The 17,837-nt window shown below is 40.3% G+C and overlaps 1 protein-coding gene across 1 annotated transcript; it reads left to right on the top strand.

The window, feature by feature from the left end:
• Window positions 1-1,326: 1,326 nt before the first annotated feature.
• sox11a (SRY-box transcription factor 11a) lies at window positions 1,327-4,298 on the top strand. The gene has a single exon (XM_027171986.2). The coding sequence runs from the start codon at window positions 1,538-1,540 to the stop codon at window positions 2,657-2,659; it is 1,122 nt and encodes a 373-aa protein (XP_027027787.1). The 5' UTR covers window positions 1,327-1,537; the 3' UTR covers window positions 2,660-4,298.
• The last annotated feature ends 13,539 nt before the right edge of the window (window positions 4,299-17,837 follow it).

The following is a 17,837-nucleotide window of genomic DNA, read 5'->3' as shown; positions in this document are numbered from 1 at the left end:
CAGGTCTCAGACAGGGGCAACTAACAGCAGCAGAATGGGGGAAGGTGACAGTGGCAAAGGGGCTAGTGATTGCCCTCTAGGGGAGAAAAATCAAACCTCACACTGTATCAACCAGTATCAAACCTCACACTATCATTTCCAGTAGCATCCCTGAATTTCGAAGTGGGAATACATACACAACCTTAGAGCCAAGTGCAGGCTCCACATACAACAAACTAAACACATCCAGTGTCAACAGTGTTGTTTTCCTTATTTAATCATGTTTAATATGAAAAAAAAAAAGTTTACTTATTATCTATTATAGAGAATAGTCATCCAGGCAAGACATCTAAGCCGTTATGTCACTTGGTATTGATTATACCTTTGGAGACATGGAGAACCTTTATCCTTTTGCTGTTGTAGTACATTTTAGTGCTCCTGGACTAACAATTGACACTAAACCTCAGATATACCTCAGAGAAAGATTTGGTTTAGACCATGCTACCCATGTACCCATGCCAAATACAACCATACAATATAAACAAATACAACAAACAGCAGCAAGCCTGTCAGATTTAGACTTCGTACTGCCACGTAAATCATGTGGCAAAAGAATAACCCACCTGCTTCAAAGTCAAAACACTGTTTACTGAACTATGTTCTCTAATATTCAGTCAATTCATGTGCAACAGCTAAAGCAACACGCTTGTGCACACAGGAGCAGTGTCCAAGCGCCACCTTCAGTATCCTATTGAGGGAGTGTAAGGGATAAAACCTGAAGATGATGGAGGAGGGGAAGCAAATAGCTTTCATTCACATTCATAGATATTAGTCCGGTGATTCTTTTACCCTTAAATCTACACACACACACATATACATATATATATATATATATATATATATATATATATATATATATATATATATATATATATATATATATATATATATATATATATATAGTTTTTTTTGTTTGTTTGATTAACAGATATATTTTAATTTTACAGTATGTCCTGATATTGCTCAGTGACTTCTTAGAGGGTTGCCAGATTGAATCAATTTGTTTCAGATCAGACATTCATTCATCTAAAAGCTCTATAAATTACATCCACTCAACTTAAATGTTATATTAATAACATAAATGAAGGAAAGGAAAAGTCAACAAAAAAAAAATGACATGGTAGATGTACCACAGCTCAGGGCAGTTTTTTTTTTTTTTTTTCTAGACTGGTTTGAAATAGACATAGCACTTTAAGTAAGGTGGGAGTGCGATCTGGTAACCCTGCGCTTGGCACTGGACAGGCATCAGCGGGTGCGCCAAAAGGGTTAAGGAGACGCAGTGGGTGCGATGGGAGGAGCTGAGAAGCTGCGATTGGAGCGCTCTTCGTGACATCATGCTCAGGAAAAAAGCAAAAAAACTAGTTAAGAAGGCGGTTTGTAACTCTGAGAAGAGTGGATGAGAGTGAGTTAACGCAGCGAGCAGACGCGCACAGGTGAAATATTGTCCAGAAGACTCTGGCAGTGTGAGAGACCAGGTGCTGAGGGTGAGAACAGAAGCATGGTACAGCAGACAGACAACTGCGAGACGGAGAGTTTGTCCAGAGAGGCGACCGACTCCGACGAGAGCGAGTTTATGGCGTGTAGCCCGGTTCCCGGCTCCGAGATGAACCCGGACTGGTGTCGGACAGCCACCGGCCACATCAAGCGGCCCATGAACGCTTTTATGGTGTGGTCCAAAATCGAGCGGCGAAAGATCATGGAACAGTCACCGGACATGCACAACGCCGAGATCTCCAAGCGCTTGGGCAAACGCTGGAAAATGCTCAAGGACAGCGAGAAGATCCCGTTCATCCGCGAAGCCGAGCGGTTGCGCTTGAAGCACATGGCAGACTATCCTGACTACAAGTACCGTCCGAAGAAAAAACCAAAGCTGGACAATAACTCGTCCAAATCGGCGCTGTCTCCCGAAAAGTCGTGCGCAAAGATGTCGAAAAGCGGCGGCGCATCCAACAAGAAGTGTCCCAAACTGAAAACAAGCAAGTCTGGAAGCAAGTACGCGGATGACTACGCGTATAAGAGCGCCAAAGTGGCAAAAATCGTGAAGAGCGAGTTCACGGATGATGATGACGACGACGACTACGACTACGAGGAAGAGAGGACGAGGGTGCGCTTAAAGGACCTGGACGAAGAGGAGCAGAATCGTGCGTACGGTGCGGCTAAAGTTCCCGCCAGTCCCACGCTGAGCGCCGGCGCAGACACGGAGACCGCGAGTATGTACGAGGACGCGACACGGAGCTCAGCGCCACACAGCGCGCGCCTCTACTACAACTTCAAAAACATCACCAAGCAGAGCGCGCCGTGCGCGTCTTCCTCTTCCTCCTCTTCGTCCTCCCCAGCCTCGGCTCGCTCCGTGTCCACATCGTCCAGCTCGAGCGAGGACTCAGACGACTTGCTGTTTGATTTTAGCCTCAATTTAGCAGCGGCGTCGCAGTGCTCCGATTCTGGCGGCCTCGCTTCAAATCTCTCCCTCTCCTTAGTGGATAAGGACTTGGACTCGTTCAGCGAAGGCAGCCTCGGCTCGCACTTTGAGTTCCCCGACTACTGCACACCAGAGCTGAGTGAAATGATCGCCGGCGACTGGCTCGAGAAAAACTTTTCCGACCTGGTGTTTACGTACTAAAACAATAATAATGTACGGCTGAAGGATTGGGGGAAAAAAAAAAGATGAATTTCACGTGTCCTGTACACGTTTGTTTGTTGTGATCCTCCATCACCTTGTGGTGGTAGCCTGCTTAGCAGTTTTGGGGAAAGAGAGAGAAAGGTTGGAGGAGTATGATGATGAGTTGCGCATGAAGAAGGAAGGGTACTGTAGCAAAGAGAGAAAGATTGAGAGAGTTAGAGCAAGGGAATGAGAGAGAGAGAGAGAGTGAGAGAAGAAAGCGTAAATGAAAACAGACTTTTTTTCTGGCAGCATGACAGGGTTTTAAGGATTTTTTTCTGTAGGTCTACAATATATCGATCGACTACAGTTGGGCCGCAGTGGGGAAAAAATCTGAGAACTTCTATGCATCTTTAACCCTCTTTATAACTGCAGGGAGATGAACGCATTAAGACTGTGGACTGACTCGAAGCGAATCTGTGAACTTTTTTTCACCGTTCATTCAGGACGCCAACTTCACAAAAAGAAAAAAGAAAGAAAAAAAAACACAATCGTTTCTGTTCTTTCGAAAAGGTCTTCTTTTACCGTTTTTATACCCGATTCTCGTTTACTTACCGGTGTGAACCTTAAAGCAGTCTATTTTAATCCTCTCCGGAGTCGCAGGTGGCAGAGGACCCGTTTTGATACATAAACAGACCTCATGTTTTTAAAAGAAAGCAAACTATTTTCAGGCGTATTTTTGTACAGTGCAAAAAAAAGGGAATGTTCTTTACCGCGTGCTCAGTGAGTTTCAGGCACTTCTTTCCCACATCAGTTTGTCTGAGCATGCAAAAGCGAGTCCCAGATCAATTCAGACTCGATTCAGCAATGCCTTGTGATTTGAAGGGTTTTTTTTTTTGTTTATTTTGTACAGTTGTAGATCAGATTCGTCCAGTATTTGTAGAACATAATGGCATTCGTGTGAGAGACAGAGCGAAAGAGAGTGAGAGACGTACCTCCATGCTGGTACTAGTTTCCAGATTGTATATGTACTGTAAAATAGTAAAAGTTAGGAGTTTATGTATATCATACTCGTGATATGTGGATGGGTCCCAAATCGCAGGTGTGAAACTGGAATTTTTTTGTTTGTTTTTTTTTTTTTGTTATTATTATTATAATTTTTATGGCACATACTGTTTCCCCTTCATTATTTTTTTTTGTTTGTGCAATATATTTACTTGTAAATGCAGACCATCTACATTTTTATTGTAGCAAATGGTGGCCACGCAGACATGTGGGCTGTGAACAATATGATCTGTCACCATGCTGAAAGTCTGTCTTTACAGTGATAAGGAAAGTAATCAGCTGGAACTGATGGAAAAGCAATTGAAAATGACCACATGACATGATGCATTACAGTGGAGAAAAATAAATAAATAAATAAAATCAGTATCCCTCTAAAAACATTCGATTTACTACAAGAAAGCGATAGAAAACGACCCCGTTTTAAAAGAAATAAGACAAATTTGGCAGGTATTGATTGTAGGTGAGATGGCTGAAAAAATGTCATGCAAGCAAAAAAAGAAAAAGTACATTCCATATCTTTGTTTCATTTGATGGAACGTTTTATGTTCAACGTAAGACTGCCTTCTTTTCTAAATGCAACCGTAGACCTGTATTTTTTTGGTTTCTTGCACTTAAGCAGATTTTGTTTATTTGATGTGGGTCTTACATCAAGTCTGTTTTGAATATGTGTTCGGGAATGTGAAAACCGAGAGAAGTGGTGACACATTGAGCAGCAGTTGCCTCACATTCCAAGTGTGAATCTCTTTGACTCATGTTTTAATAAATAAATATCTACACCATAAACCATGCTTCTATTTTCTTAATTAGGATATCAGTCAGACGAAGCGCTTGGGGGATTATGTTTCAGTTGAAAATAAATATCTCCGGAATATTCTGGCAGGTTTTTTTCAAAACACACATCAAGCACATTTTGTGTAATCTATGACAAATAAACACACATAAATATAACTGACCTGCCGGTTAACTGTAATATGAGTCTAGAAGCTACAAGTTTGGTGTCTCTAGTCTATGAATAGTTTTTTCTAAAAGCACTTTTTCAAAAGCGTCTCTTTTGAGTTTAGCTCACGCTTGCTTTACGGTTAGGGAAAGACTTCAGCTCCTTTAAGAAATCAAATTCTGCGCCGTTTGAAAGCTGTGCACTGTGATTGGTGGACTCTGGTGGTCTGTTAGAGTGAAGAGTAGAGGCACAGCATGGGTCCCCTACAAACGTCTACTCCCCCAACACACACACACACACACACACACACACACACACACACACACACACACACACTCACTCAGAAGGTCTACTGACTAATGACACTCAACTGTTTTGTTTCAAACTCTAAAGTACTGGCTTAAGTAAAACACCTACTCTATCTATCTATCTATCTATCTATCTATCTATCTATCTATCTATCTATCTATCTATCTATCTATCTATCTATCTATCTATCTATCTATCTATCTATCTATCTATCTATCTATCTATCTATCTATCTTTGTTGTGATAGCAATAATTTAGATATGTCATATGGTTAAGATTAGCTATGCATGCATCTGTTCCCTGAGAGTAAAAGAGAAAGACAATCCTTTTCTTGTGTGTCAGACAGCGGTCACTGAGTGAACACACATGCATGACGTCATCTGTCTGTATTAACACACAATATATTTCACATGCATAGATGGGCAATATATGTTTGCCTTAGTCATTTAGTCAGTATGAGAATCTGTAATAAAACATTTATCTAGCTATTACTTTACTTGACCTGCTGGTCAAAATTACTAATGGATTCGGGCTATTCCCTATAGAACGTGTGCATTGATTTTGTGCTCCTCTGAAAAATCTGCTCAGGGCTAATGCCGCTGCAACGTGGCAAAATGAAATTAGTGACCCGTCGCAGTTCCTCCCCGTTTCCTCTTTTAAATAAATCGAAATTCAAAATGCTCTGGTGACTCTGTGTGAGATAGTATCTATACCAATGCAGTTGGGGGAAACAGGGGTGACAAAGGAAATGCAATTTCTCATCATTCATAAAAAAAAAATGCCTTGGCCAAATGTCGTATGTGACATCTACATAAAGCACTCTGTCAGTAAGCTGACAGCACAGAAGCATTTTCAGATCTGCAGCTTGTTTGAAATGAGAACAAATCTTAGCTTAAGGGAAAGCAGGAAATTTGTCATCTATCCAATATTCTTTAGCCTCCTCTAGCAGTAGTCAGTCATTTTAATCTTAGTCATTTTACAATTCCTATTGCAGCCTGAATTGTATTCAGAGTCTCTAACTAACCCACAGTGTTTCAGAGGCACTGCTTCTGTCTGTAAGGGGAAATAAAAGGTCAACAGTATCTACAGTACTGAATCAAAAGGCAGATGACTCTCCCCTGCCTCGAGACCTTACTGCAAATCACAAGCAACTGGAGGGAAGCAAAATGGTAAGATTCTGAATAATTGACAGCAGTGGGCCTCTGTACACTTTCAGATGCATTCACTGAACAATGATTACACACCTCCTGCGTGGACCTAGTGTGTTTCTGTCAATTGTGGGCTATTCTTGGCATTTCATGCCAATCAACAGTTCATTGAGAATTTATATTGGATTTACCTCCTTTTGTTATGCATTCTTGGAGGATGCTAAAGGTCCAGTGGCCTTTTTCTTCTACTTTTTTTTTTTAAAGAAGCTCACAGAATCCCAGACACAGTAGCAACCAGTGCAACTGGTATATTTCTTGTGTAGGTGAATTATATATATATATATATATATATATATATATATATATATATATATATATATATATATATATATATATATATATATATATATGGAGCATTTACTAAAATACAAGTTATCTATACTGAACCGTATATGTTGTCCCTAGCGTCTCAACCTGGGTTAAAAATTCCTGCTGTGTGACCAAGCAGCATGTTGTGTATATTTGTGTATATATGTGTGGGAACATGTTTCTATATCTTGGTAGAAACCAAATGTACAAACAAGCATAGAGATATCTGACCATTTTAACCTCATAGCGGCATTTGGCTCAACCAAATGTCCCTATGAGGTTAAAATGGTCGGATATATGTTTTTCTATACCTAAGCCAGTTTGTCCTAGTAAAACATTTCCTGCAAACTTCCCCTTAGTGTTTTTGCCTAAGCCCCAGGCTGTGCTCTGTGTTAATGGTTTTGCATGTGTTGGCCTTTCGACAGATGCTTGAGAGATTGTCTGCTCCATCTGGCCTGCTGATATTCGCCATGCCCTCACGGGGCCTTTCCCCTGCCCCGACACCTCACCACGTGGAGGGATGTGCATTTGATATCATCCACGAGCCGGATGGATGTGAAATTGACAGACTCTGAGATCCGGGAGGAAAGCTGTCACTCACTAAAGACTTAAAACTCTAACTAATCCAAACCTGGTAGATTATCCTTTAGAATTCGTTTGGTATATCGTTGACATAAAAAATAGAGAACTGCAAACATTTTAAGCAGATGTTTCATTTACTCTACAGGAGAGGAGGTGTTTTTTTCCCTCTTTAGAAGATTGGCCAATATGTGCAAGACATTGTCGAAAACAATACACAGCAGAAATTTTGTAGGAATGATTCTGTGTTTCTCTTGGATGCTTCACACAGAGAATCTTGACATCGTTTAAGGTAATGCAATACAATTCAGAAGAAAAACAACATGTATTTTCTGTATTTATGTCTGCTTTCGTGATTGTGGTAAAATCTGTTTTGGTTTTTTTTTTTCTTTTGATTTTTTTTTGTACAACGTTGCACAGCAGCTCTGTGTGGAATGAATCTTACTACACAAATGCAGGAATAGTTGTATATAATGTTAACTTGCTGTTAAAAGAAAGTGTGGCTTACAAAAAGCAAAATGCTACATCAAGTGCTTATATAAAGTGAGTTTTTGATGTATGGTCTCTATAAAATTCACATAGTTCCTAGATTATTGGTGTTTATTGGTCTAGAGCTGAAAATAAACAGTGAAGGTTTTACCAAGAGCTATATTAGTGCTCAATGCTCCCTTGTTTTCTTTATCTACTATGTGCAGTCTGTTTGGACTCCTGCCCAGATGCATGGATTTAGGTATGTAATTCTTCCTACAATCCTTCTTTTCCCTCTTTTGATTTGGGTTCCCTTGAGAGAGAGAGAGAGAGAGAGAGAGAGAGAGAGAGAGAGAGAGAGAGAGAGAGAGAGAGAGAGAGAGAGAGAGAGAGCCATGTTAACTCCAGAAAGAAAGTGATTGCCACTCACAACCCCTCACTCCCAATTTCATCTCATCTCATTCAGTCTTGGCTTGTTCTGTTTCCCTGCATTTACAGTGGAACAGAAATGGATGAAAAATGCCCCTATTCGCTCAACCTCCTCTTTTTAATCCGCCAATTATCAGACAAGCGATGAAGGTAGCAAACCTTTTGGAGAGTTCTAGATGAAAAGACAGTTTCTCCCAAGCTCTGCACAAGCAGTTAAGGACAATAGCTTAAGGGTATGCGGTTTTCAGTGAACCAGCAGCGGACGCTTGGCCATTCAAATGTGGCTGTAATCTAATACTGCTCCGGGGCCCTGGCCTGGCTTCTCCTTTTCTTATTCTCTATAGGGGCCCTCTCCAATGCACTCTGCCCAGTGACCATTGTAATCCTCAATGTCCCCTGCTTTCTCCCTCAATTCATATGTTACCCCGGTTACCCCATTAGGACAACCCTTCACCGTTTGCATCAGCACGGGGTCTAATTTGAAAGTCTCTGCAGCTTGAGTAAATAATTAGCACATCAACCCCCCAATCGTCTTCCTCCCCCAAGCCTTTTTGAGGAAGCGTGGGTGACTGGAAGCTTTTTTTTTTCCTTCTTAATTTTCATAATGAATTCAGTGCTGCCACGAATCGGGTTAGCACACCTTCTGCCATAACGGCATCTCTTTCAGGGTTAATATTGAACAAACACACTGATATGCACACACATAAGAGGTGTTTTTTTTTTTCCTTTCTTTCTTTTTTGATGGTCCTTGTATGAAACTGCAGTACATTTCAGACAAAGTGATTTGCTGTTATGCGATAAACAAGTGATGAAATAATTTTGCAACACCGGTTGCTGATAACCAACCCGAGCACAAATGCTTCGGTGACCATAAGCCTTTTGATTTAATGGAACAGTAGACTGTATGTTTCACTCTGACACAGTCTATAACATGTCCTTCTGAAGTGAACATTGCAGACTAAATCCATATTTAACCTAACAGCACCTTATAAATGCTAAAAAGTCTGACTGTTATGATATCATGGCCTTTAGTGATTGGCCTGCTTTCTGGGATGCTGAGTGCTGAGTGAACATATAATTCGTTAAGTAGCTCCTCAAACATGGTAATGATTTCTCTACACTTTCACAGATGTGCCTCAACAAGAACAGCGGTTGCCAAAAATGCCATTAACAGTGTGTACTGCCAGGTCTAATGTTATGAAAGTCAGCCATGATATTGAGAATGCCTATAATTATAAGCTGCATTCTTTTGGCCTCCTGATCCCAGAATTTTTATAACAAATAAAAAAAAAAAAATCAGTCATGTTGAATTTGAATGCCAGTATTTTAATTCAGTTCATTTGCATACGGACAGATTTGTATTAGATAAATGAAATAGCAGTTAAATATGCTTTAGCTACACATTCATGATGAACTACAAAACTAAAGCCAGAGGTCACAGTGATACACAGTCCACCAGAAGAAAAGTGTGCTTTTGGGTGTAAGATCTAAGACATCGAGGCCAATGTAATTTTTCTTACTTCTCCACCGTGTTTGAAAAAAAAAAATGAACAAGCTGAGAATGTTTTCTTATTTATTTATTTATTTATTTATTTATTGAAGTAATTAGCCATCTGAACCATGTGCAGTACCGCTAAGCACTTCCCATGAAAAGGACAAATCTTTATTTGCTGAAAACCGCCTTCCTACATAAAGCCCCAGGTCTAAGACCCAGATCCAGTTCAAAACTAGGCTTCTGTGTCCTTTACTGGAATTGAGATCAAAGCCACAAGGCTTAACCTCCACCCTTGTACAATCAATTTCAACACAAATATGCTGATACCATGGCCTGCACAGGTGTGGATACAATCCCAAGGGTCGAACTTTACGTTCTGTACGCTATAGAATACTACAGGATCCTGTGCTGTGGTCCACTGGGGAGGGAGAATCAGGCTGGTTTGCAAAAAAAAAAAAAAACATATCAGAAAAGAGCTGGGACCAGCTGGAATAAGCCAAAAGTTGTGGCCCTAATGCAAGAGAAATGGACTTATTCTAGGTAGCACACAGAATGTAAGTAAACAGACTAGCTACTTCAGGAGAAAGTTGCTTTTTTTCCACCTCAAGCTGTTAATCCAATGCAAAGTGACAATGTCAGCCAGGCAAATGATTTTGAGATTTGAGTGATTTAGTATTCCTCATTAACTCATGGTTTATGCATACTCATCACTTTCACCTCAATTTCTGGAATTCAAATCAGATATTTATAATGTGTGCTGAGATGGAGGACAAGTCTGTGATTCAAAGGAGTTTTACTTGTCGATGTTCATACCCACACATTATGTCGCAAACAGACGATATCAAAGAACGTTCTATGGTTTTCTTTGTTCGTCGAACAGCACGAAGGAAAATGAGGCTAAAACAAGGGTAAAGTCCTATTCAAATGGGTCTAATACTACTGATACACAGGGAGGTGTGATGATGTATCACTGTTTATTTAGTCCTGTGCATGGATGTACCTGGAAACATCGAAAGTGTTCTATTTCCCCTGCTATAAAATGATCTGTAGAAGTAACAACACGATTCCATTATATCCTGTGGGGAAAAAAGAGTTTTTTTTCCCCCCTCATTACTATGATCTTCCACTGAAACCAAAGAGGAAGTTCTTGCTGAGAACAACAAAATATAGACGATGTTTTAAGAGTTTGTAAGTTTTGTTCCAGGAAACACAGCCTATATTCCTTTTATAATAATGTGACTTACTAATGAGCAAATGCTACTAGCAGGGCCACAAGCCTTACAAGCACTTACTGAATAATAAAGGTCAAAACAATCAGTTTGTTTTAAAATAAGGTCTATGTAATATGCATGGCATTTTTAGCGTAGCAACCAAGCATATGTCTGGAAATCTTGCATATGTCTGGACATCTTATCCCAATTGTATAGCAATTTAGACAAATAGTAACAAATCAGAAAGAACAGGAGTTGCAAATGTACTTCATAATGATCCCAGTGAAGGATACGGTAGGTTTTAGGTCCTTAACGCTGCATTTCCATGAATTACCAAAGAAAAAGTTACCAAAGACTAAATATGAACCATTGATGAGTTAGTTCATGTACTAATCACTACCTGATGAAGAGTGACATTAAGTCTAATAAATTCTACCTTAATAAAGACTACCTTAAGTACGTTTGTACATGTGCGTTAGTTAATAAATTAATTAACACATAGAGGTAAACTCAATCCAACCTGCTCTATAAGATAGAATATGAATTAAACTTACATCATTTTGTACAGCTATGCACACAAACGTCATTTTATGATGCTGGATTGTTTTCTTAATTACACTGATCCTCCTTATTAACATAGAAAGTCACACTAATAATAAACAATGATAATTCCATCTGAACCCGTTATATCGTTCTCTATACGCTTCTCTTGAAATCCTGCTGTAGGACTAGTAAGTGTCCTTGGTTGCTCTGGCCTAGGGCTTTCCTTTACCACAAGGGTGAACAATTTAAAATGAAGCATGTTTATTAATTCATATTCTTTTTTCAGATCTTGTTTGATTTACTTTATGTACATGTTGACACATTACCTAACAAACACGTACTAACGTACTTAAGGTAGTCGTTATTCGTGCATGAATTCATAAGACTCACGTCGTAGTAAAGGTTAGCTCATCATTAGTTAGTGAGTAATTATTACATGACTTAACTCAGTAGCTCATATTTAAGCATGTATTAATCCAGGTATTAGTGCTTGATTATTAATATACTGTTTTTTTAGGAAATCTCTTGTGGTTCCTGATGTGAGGTTCAGTTTTCAGTCAGAAAGACACTCTTTTGCAGGAAATGAAAACATGCTTTGGATTCTTGCGCTAATAATCAAATTATTCTGGCTCTCAGTATAGAAGCTATACTTTCTTCATCCTTTAAGCACTGATCTCAACTGTGTTATTGCTCTGGTTTTAAAGCTGTCTGGTCAGACTTTCTTTCAGTAGAAATTAATGATACTGAAATGCGGTGCCAGATTCTGAGAAATGAACAATTTATATACATGTGCAACTGGGACTTATGGATCGTATTTATTTATCAAGGCACATTTTGGTAATGAAAGGATCCTAGTTCAGGATTATTCTGTTGATTGGCACTGTGGTCTATCAGGTGCTAATGCAGCTTCCAATATTCCAATATTTGGAAAGTAGGATGGTAAAAATACCTTCCAACTCATTATTGGGTCATGAAGCATTGCTTGTTGGCTGTTTGTGTCAGGATGTGGTTATAGACTGAAAAAACCTCATTATTATGAATCGGTGAAATTATGGTAATTTTTTTAAAGGGACAAATGAGCATGTAAGTGCTAGTTTTACTCTCTGATCTATTTATATTTATATATACTCATTTTCAAGTTCAAGGGAGCCTGTGCCTATCATGAGGTTCATCGGGCATCAAGGCAGGATACACCCTGTATGGAGTGCCAACCCATCACAGGGCACACACACTCTCATTCACTCACGCAATCACACACTACGGACAATTTTCCAGAGATGCCAATCAACCTACCATGCATGACTTTGGACCAGGGGAGGAAAGCGGAGTACCCGGAGGAAACCCCCGAGGCACGGGGAGAACATGCAAACTCCGCACACACAAGGCGGAGGCGGGAATCGAACCCCCAACCCTGAAGGTGTGAGGCGAACATGCTAACCACTAAGCCACCGTGCCCTCATTTTCAAGTTATTTTTCAAATATTCTTATTTTCAAGAACACCCCTAATAATGTTTTTTAATGTGTCACAAGGGAGACACGTAGAGTTTCAGTGCAAGTGCTTAATAACAATAAAATCACAAAAATAAGAAAAACATCACAGAGCAGGTTCAAACAGGCACAGATTAACAAGCATAAACACAAAAAAAAAAAAAAAAAAAAAAAAAAACTTTCCTAGGCAGCTTGGTAACATAATGGACACACAGGAACTGAACATTTACTTTGAACAGTGAACTGAAGCAAACTTAAAAATAGTGCAAATCAGACATATAAAATTACACACAGTTGAACATAGTCAGAAAGCTGGTGACTGTGAGTGTGGGAGTGCAGGTGGATGCTGGGAGTCGCAGTTCATGGTGGCATGTTGTAGGTTGTAGTCACGCCATGTGACACACAGCAATTCTTAATCTAAAATTGAACGTTGTGGTCCCTTATCGGTGCCATAAATTTACCATTAGATGACTAGTTCATTAAATAAAGTTGTGGCTTTACACTGAGCTCAAGCATTACATTTGTGATGTTTCCAATTACTGAGTTGTTTCTAAATACAAATTCCAACTAATAATGCGATTACCTTCGTCATTATGAAGGTACATTATACGTCGTTTTCATTCCTGATGGAAACGAGAAAGTAATTGTTGAAGATATCAGTACTTTTTGTGTTGTTTCTTTTCTTACAAACCTGCTCTTATACAGATACAATAAAAAGTAACAATATACTGTAATAATTGGATATAATACTAACTTAAGTTAGAATTTAACTCATAATGAAAGTGCATTTTAAAGCGCATATTATTACACCATATATCATGTCTACTGACTACGTTATGGCCAAGAATAATTCTGTCTATTATGTATTTATAAATAGTCAATTGATGCACACATTTACATGCTACATTGATCTTGACCCTTTACTTTCGTTTTTTTTGTGTCTTGCTTATTTATAGCTGTAATAAAATCTTACTGGATTACAGAGTTCCCCTAATTCTGAGTTACTTACATTGTAAACCATGCAACTCATTCTTCCAGTTAATGACCAGTGCTGTGTGATACAAGCCCATATATTTCGGGTTGACCATAAAATCCATAAAATCACTGGACAATAGCACGGAGCACTGGACTAGGCTTGAGCTAACAGCCAAAGCTCCAGGTTTCTTCACCACCGACGTGTTCTTTGATGGATGATTTTTTTTTTTGCTACAGTGGGATGACGATTGAAATAGCTCTAGAGTGACTGCTTTTATCGCTGAGACAAATAGCTTTCATATGAACCATCTATAAAGAAACGAATGGTTTGATGAATCCATTGATTAAACACTGAACAAATGCACGAGTGCTCGAAGGCCTTCGCCCTCACTAACACTGTCACATTCTTCCTTTCTCAGATTTACTGAACATAAATGCACTGATATTCCCCGAACCCCCCCATCCTCCTCCTCCTCCTCCTCCTCCTAGTGATATCTCTCAACCTGACACATAATATGTTTTTGGCTTAATTGTTTTCTATATTTATGTTCCGAGAAGCCATTTTGAGAGTAATGAGGAGGGGAATTCGGGTTAGAGGAAAAGGCATGGTGATGTATATCTCTTTCTCTCTATATAAAATTAAGTAACGTTACAATCCGGACAGTACAGGTTATTTCAATCAACAGGCAAGCTCTAGCGACCCTCCTTCCCATGTAAAGCATAGAGAAGAAGAATTCAGGTGCTATACTAGGAGGACAGTCAGTTCACTGTATTGAGGATCCCCATAGAGGAGAAAAAAAGGGTCCCACACAGAATGCTAATCACATGAGAATGTAGTGGTTGCCAGTGTGGCTCTGCAGTGGCTCTCTTATTACAACAGGAATCCCATTCGGCCGGTCATCAGACAATCAGACCGGATTAATCAGGCTGGATCTCAATTACAGTAGAGGTAATTTTCGTGGCATGGCACTGGGAACCGTGGGGGAGAGAAAGGGAGCAGGTTAGCTAAGCACTGGAACGGCATGGTGGATTTAGAACTCCTGCAGGAAAATGAAGCGGCTGTTTTATTGAAACAGCAATTATTACACACCTTTATTATACCTTTTTCTGCTACTGTGCATGTTAGTAAGTGCTGGTAGTAGAGGAGCAGATTCCATGCACCATGCTTTACATTTTCATTCGTATTTTCACTGTGTCTCAGCCAAGATTGTGCAGGGTTTATGTCACAGAGGAACAGTTCTACCCGAACAGTTTTTAAACAAACCCATTTCCTTTGGACTCTGTCCTGTGCTGGACATCTTTTCAGCCTTTCCCTTCAGTGGCATGCTCTTGATTTATGGTGGACAGGGGAAACTGACCGTTAAAGCCATGTAAATTTTCTTGAGGATGGGTGAGGAGTGGGCTGACGGTGGACCACCCACTCAGAGTCCTGTCCATTCTCTGGCCCACGAATAGGAGAGGCTTTCATACAGAGGTCAGGGCCATTTAAAAGCCTCCTGATGCCTTTAGAGCTCTCGGCTTCAGTTATGGGTTACAGGGCACCAGAGTCCCAGCACAATGTTGTTGTGGGATGAAAGATCCGCCCTCTACATTGGAGAAAACGAACAGTTGTTTGAATATTTTGGGAGTACCTTTTTCTGGAGATGTTGCATTCCCAGATATGTCAGTTCATCCAACATGTATGCAGAAGTATCTGTCATGCCAGCTATATCATTAAGGAGGTCATTACACCAGCATTAATCAGTTCTGTCTTGTGTGGTGGTAATAGTCCAAGTTGCTCGCCTCTGTACCGCTCGTCCCGTGTTTCCAGCTTGTCTTATGTCATAGTGTTATGGTTCATTGCCAGACTCTGCTGGAGTCCTGTGGGTTTTGGCACCTATTTTTTCTAGATCCCTGCTGTTCCTCCTTCAGTCTTCTTCACCTCTCTTCTAAGACAACCACACACTCCCTGCAGAGGCATCTAAGCCAGGCTTCATCTGCTTCCTGTTGATTGTCCTGCCAATATCCCAACGTTCATCAGTAGCTCAGAGCAGACAAGCATCTACACACAGATACAAAGCCCCTTTTACATTATTTGGAGATTTTGACATGCTTGTAACAGCAAGTACGTGTGGGTTTGTAGAGTAAGCGCATTACAACAGTATTTACTCAAGTGAACACAAACTCTAACGTGATGAAATCTGAAGCGACTTCGGTGAACAAGGAGTGAAGTTAATGAACACACAGATGGTGTGCTATTTGCAATCTTCCCATTGCACCTCTGATTTGTGCTCATTTATCTCAGCATGTATACCTCCATCCTATATTGCACAAAGTTGCACATTCCTAAACCAGCCCAGGCGTAGAATCTTTTGGGGTTACATCCTACTCCACACACCCGAAGAGGTCATACTACTCCTTTTTCTTCTGCATTTGTTGTGTTAGCTGTTCAGTCTCCTCTTGGGTGGCATCTCAGGAGTCTGTTGTAAATTTTATTATATAATTATTATAATGTCACACAATAGAGCAAAGCGTTCTCATCAAGCTAGATTAGATCTCTCTTATTTTCCTATTATTTTGCTCTCAAGCTGTTTCTGTCAAACGGCGATTACGCTAATGGCTATGGAGTCTTTTTAGTTGGAATATCTACTACTCCAGTACTGCTCACTTTCTGTAGGATGTGATAGAAATATATAGTCTGCTACGTGCTCTAGTGTCTCAGCGGAGCCATTGTGTCGATAGCTTTTTTGCATCTCATCATTATCGTCATCGCTGCGCAGAATGCTACTGGAACATCATCCAGAAAGCACATCCAATTTCCCTCCTCGCTCTCTAACGAAACATGCACAAAGGGGCCAATAATAGGAGGCAGCACATAGTTTTCTTCCTTTCATTCTTTTTCACAATTACATGCTACTACTACAGAAATGGGAGCTGTAGCTGATGGTTCGGAGGACCGCTCTGTCGAGTATCATTGTAAACATCGGTTTTCTCGGGAGGGGAAAGTGAAAGGGAGAAGGGTGTGGCTTCGGGGCGAGGAGCGAAATTGCAAACCTAAGGTTTCTGATTCGTCCTGTTATTATTTTTGACATCAGTCATTTACAATAGCTGTGAAGGTGGCAATGGAAAATGTGATATTGATTGCGTGCCCCACGGGCTTTTCACACCCCTCAGTCCTCTGCTGTGTCTCTTTTTCTTCCACTCACACACACACACACACACACACACACACACACACACACACACACACACACACACACACACACACACACACACACACACGCACACACACAGACACACACACAGACACACTCTCTCTACACATTGTTTTCTCTTCCCTCTCCTCTCTTACTTCTATTTCTTTAAGACACCATGAAATGGACTGCTTGATTAATGATGGATCGTTTGCTGCTGTAGGCCATCAACACCAAATACCAAGCTGAAAATACACAAATTATACCGCACCGGAATGGACGCTCATAAAGTGTTAACCAGAACGATCTGTACGTAGTGAAAGCAGCTCATTGTTAAAGCGCAGTTGCTCAGGCTAGTATCATTAACACACAGGAACTGAATGAGAGAATTGGCCCTATGGGAAAGATCCACCTGTACCAAAAACGTTAACGTGTGATGTCTGGAGACTACCTGAGACTGCCTGGTTTGTTTGTGTAGGGCCACTGTTTATGGATCGCAAGGGCATTGACACAGGCAGAAGAAGCTCATTTCCAGGGCTGAGGTGAAGAAAATAAACCAGAGAGAGAGAGGTAATGCATGCTTTCCCAAACAGCGTGGAGGCTGACAGACTGAAAGCAAACACGTAAAACAAGACCTCTTCAAAGAGAACAGAGCAAATTGTATCTCCCTCAGGGTGAAGAATCTCCCTCTGTGTGTGTGTGTGTGTGTGTGTGTGTGTGTGTGTGTGTGTGTGTGTGTGTGTGTGTGTGTGTGTGTGTGTGTCTGCACTGTGATTAAAGCAGGAGAAAGGACCCAATAATCAGCACACACTCACACATACAAGTCTGTCTTCCTTTCTCAAATTAAAGTATGACCCTCACTTCTTTTTTGTCTCTCTTCTGTACAAACAACTGATTGCCCAGTTAAGAGACATCCTCATCAAACTTTCATCTAATCGCTGCTTTTTTGTTTTTTCTCCATTTTTTTTCTCCTGTGACACATCATTATAAACACGCAAGCTAATCAACAG

Source organism: Tachysurus fulvidraco, chromosome 12 (genome assembly GCF_022655615.1).
Source record: "Tachysurus fulvidraco isolate hzauxx_2018 chromosome 12, HZAU_PFXX_2.0, whole genome shotgun sequence".
Classification (NCBI taxonomy): Eukaryota; Metazoa; Chordata; class Actinopteri; order Siluriformes; family Bagridae; genus Tachysurus; species Tachysurus fulvidraco.
Note: the sequence above shows the minus strand (reverse complement) of the source record. Positions and strands in the feature narration are given on the sequence as shown.